The 3,891-nt window shown below is 45.6% G+C and overlaps 1 protein-coding gene across 1 annotated transcript; it reads left to right on the forward strand.

Annotated features, from left to right (window-relative positions):
• Positions 1 to 199: 199 nt before the first annotated feature.
• LOC306928106 (G protein-activated inward rectifier potassium channel 3-like) lies at positions 200 to 3,113 on the forward strand (the record flags this gene model as incomplete). The annotated part of the gene is made up of 3 exons (XM_079508026.1): positions 200 to 382; positions 875 to 2,069; positions 2,911 to 3,113. 3 exons carry the CDS (start codon positions 200 to 202, stop codon positions 3,111 to 3,113), a joined length of 1,581 nt encoding a protein of 526 aa, XP_079364152.1.
• Between the last annotated feature and the right edge of the window lie 778 nt (positions 3,114 to 3,891).

Here is a 3,891-nt window from a genome sequence, read left to right on the forward strand (position 1 = left end):
AAAGCCTCAGTGTAAAAGCAGCTCTGATGTGACGGATTTAAGTTTCTTATATCTCTTCTACAGCTGTTGTTGCAAACTGAATGACGTCAAGGATCTTAACGATTCAATGACTTTTCTTGGTGGGACAAGAAAAAAGCTTCTGGAGTCGGCAGCATTTCATTCTGTCATCTGAAGCATCTCAGAAGTACTCTCCACTACCATGTGCAGCAATATGATGCTCCAAGAGACGACGTGGAGCAAACACGACGGGCTTAACCCTCTAGCCGTCGACCCTCGGAGAAACTCTGTTCCGCCTACAAAGACTCTCATAGCAAAACATCTCCTGGCATATCTACCAAGACCACTGCCAGAGTCTGTGCGCTACACTCCATACTCTAAGAAGGTACTGTACAGGTATCTTTCGCACACACTGTTTACTTTTGAGTTAAGAGAGTTATTGTACTCGTGCGTGTGTGTGTGTGTGTGTGTGTGTGTGTGTGTGTGTGTGTGTGTGTGTGTGTGTGTGTGTGTGTGTGTGTGTGTGTGTGTGTGTGTGTGTGTGTGTGTGTGTGTGTGTGTGTGTGTGTGTGTGTGTGTGTGTGTGTGTGTGTGTGTGTGTGTGTGTGTGTGTGTGTGTGTGTGTGTGTGTGTGTGTGTGTGTGTGTGTGTGTGTGTGTGTGTGTGTGCGTGCGTGCGTGCGTGCGTGCGTGCGTGCGTGCGTGCGTGCGTGCGTGCGTGCGTGCGTGCGTGCGTGCGTGCGTGCGTGCGTGCGTGCGTGCGTGCGTGCGTGCGTGCGTGCGTGTGTGTGGTCTGTATGTAACATGAAAGGAAAACAAGTTATGTAAGGTCATGATATATGATAGTGATAGCTACTGTTTTGTGTTTTTAACTTCAGGTTGCTTCTAAGTCAGCCACGGTCACTATGATGAGCACAGAACATGGCTCTCTCATCATCAGCATCAACAACAGCAGCAGTGACACCTGCCCGCCTCTCCCATCCTCCTCCCTCCAGAGTCCAGGCCATCTGTCCTCTCAGGGTCTGACTAATGAAGATGCTCCCTGCCTCTACAGTGTGCAAGCACCTCCACCTGAACCCTGCACCGAGGAGACCCCACAGAAGCCTCCGCAATCGCACCGCGGCCGCCATCTCAAACGTTTCACCTCCAGATGGGGCTCAAACCGTAGCAACAATGTCCCCGTCCGTGCCAATGGTTTTGCAGAGGGCGGTGAGAAAGCCTATGACAAGCGACGTAAATTACTAGGCGATGACCAGCGACCTTCACACTGCACCACCAGCAACCAGCGACAACGTTACGTCACCAAGGATGGCAAGTGCAGGGTCAACCTGGGCCCCATGGACAAGAGTCGCTTCCTGTCGGACATCTTCACCACGCTGGTGGACCTCCAGTACCGCTGGTTCCTCTTCATCTTCACCATGTGTTACATTGTCACCTGGGTGGCATTCGCCGGTGTCTACTTTCTGGACGCGTGGCTGCGAGACGACGTGGCTCACGTCCACGACCCACAGTGGTCGCGATGCTTTGAAAACGTGGACGGTTTCCTGTCGGCCCTTCTGCTGTCGGTGGAGAGCCAGAGGACCATCGGCTACGGCTCCAGGATGGTGACGGCCAACTGCCCGGAGGGCGTGGTAATCCTCATGGCTCAGTCCATCCTGGGCTCCATCATCGACGCCCTCATGGTGGGCTGCATGTTCGTCAAGATCTCCCGGCCGCAGCAGAGGGCACAGACGCTGATCTTCAGCAAGCACTGCGTCATATCGGAGCGAGACGGGCAGCTCTGCCTGCTCTTCCGCATCGGCGACCTGCGCGCGAGCCACATGGTGGACGCCAAGATCCGCGCCAAGCTGGTCAAGTCGCGGCAGACCAAGGAGGGCGAGTTCATACCGCTGGAGCAGTCGGAGATCAACGTGGGCTACGAGACAGGCGGAGACAGGCTGCTGCTGGTGGAGCCGCAGACCATCACCCACTTCCTCAACGAGAGCAGCCCCTTCTGGGAGGTGGGGGCAGAGCGCCTGACCAGGGAGACGTTCGAGATCGTTGTCATCCTGGAGGGCATCGTGGAGGCATCAGGTGGGTCAGACGCTTTGTTCAGGATCCCCATACATACAGTACAGGCCACTTCCTTTCTGAACTTTTAGTTAGGAGACTCATTGACATCTGAGGGTGCACGAGTTCTGAGAAAACTCTGACCTTCGGAATGACCTCCCTTTCTGAAGAAATGTTTGAACAGTATGTTAAAGGACAACTTTAGTTTTTTTCAACCAAGGTTTGTGTTTTAGGTTGTTATTAGAGAAAATAAAAGATGAGTGTTACTTATTTTTTAAGTTGCTGCATTCGAACATGGGGCTAAATACGTCTTTTTTTTACAAAATATTATGGCGATTTCTTTTTTTATTATTTACTAGACCCCAAGAAATTACATCTGGCCACAAAAGATCACAGGATCTACTGAATGTGAAGATAGCCTACTGGGGTGGGCTGTGTGTGTCATAGGCTCAATATGTCAGTTTGACACATTCAGTAGATCCCGTGATCTTTTGTGACCAAATGTAATTTCTTGGGGTCTAGTAGGACTATAGTAAATAATAAAAAAAGAAATCGCTATAAAAATTAGTAAAAAAAATACGTATTTAGCCCCATGTTGGAATGCCCCCGCCCCCCTGTCAAAAATAGCTAAAATCGCTAAAACGAAAGAAAGCAGCAAATTTAAAAAAATGAACATCTCATCTTTTACTTTCTCTAATATCAACCTAAAACATGAACCTTGGTTGAAAAAAACAAAAGTTGTCCTTTAACCTCAGCATTCATATTTTGGGCAAATAAAAAAGTCAAACTTTGTTGATTTTTCTTTAAATTCAAAAACAGCAGACTTACAAAGCTCACAAAATGGTCTCCTTCGTGTGTGTTGCAGGTATGACATGTCAAGCCAGGACATCCTACACAAAGGATGAGATCCTGTGGGGCCACAGGTTCGAGTCCTGCATTTCTTTGGAGAAAGGGGCATTCCAGGTGGACTACACTTCATTTGACAAAACCTATGAAGTGCAAATGTCTCCGCTCAGTGCACAAGAAAGAGCAGCAAAAGATCAAGAGGAGAGCAAACATTTTCCTTGATATAACATTGTCTGTCGTGTTTTGTGGATAATGCAATCAAAGCTGGAAATAGCGTTTTCGTTGCATTAACAGTGCATAACAAGATTTTAATATAGCTGTTTCTTTTTATATTATCCATATCATCTTATTTATTTCATTTTATACCTAACATATTCTAAGAAATAAGAAAATTATTGAATTTCATCTTGAAAAATGCAAATAGCCTACCGATCTCAGAAAACGAATTTGAACAAAATGCAACATTGTTTTTAAAGAATGGAAACAAGTCATGTTGTTTCTTACAGGTTACCTCAAGTCAATATTGTCAAACAACTATACTTCTAGATAAGTAAACAAGAGAGAGTATGCACAAAGTGTAAAGTTCACCAACAGAATATAGGGATGCTGGGGTTCAAAGTGGTTCAAACTAAAAGCACTACTGCCAAAGCCACATTGTAAATAATTATTTATCCAGTAGAGGGTGCAGTTACTCTTTCATAGACATGGAATTACATCATGTAAAATGGTCATGCTAACTGGCATGATAATGTACTGCCACTGGTTTCTTATTTTGTTGCCATAACAAATAATTTATAATTCAACAAATCTACCATGGGACTGACTGGCGAAATAAAGTACATTAACTCAGTAACTTTAGGTACTTTTAATTTACTTCAGTAGGCTATTTCTATTTATACTAATGCTATTCCTGATTTAGATTATTAGAACAAAAACGTACATCAACTTATAATTATAATGTAGGCTATTATAGGTTAAGCTACCCAACGGCAAATAATAA

This window comes from Electrona antarctica, assembly GCF_951216825.1.
Source record: "Electrona antarctica genome assembly, chromosome: 8".
NCBI classification, from domain to species: Eukaryota; Metazoa; Chordata; class Actinopteri; order Myctophiformes; family Myctophidae; genus Electrona; species Electrona antarctica.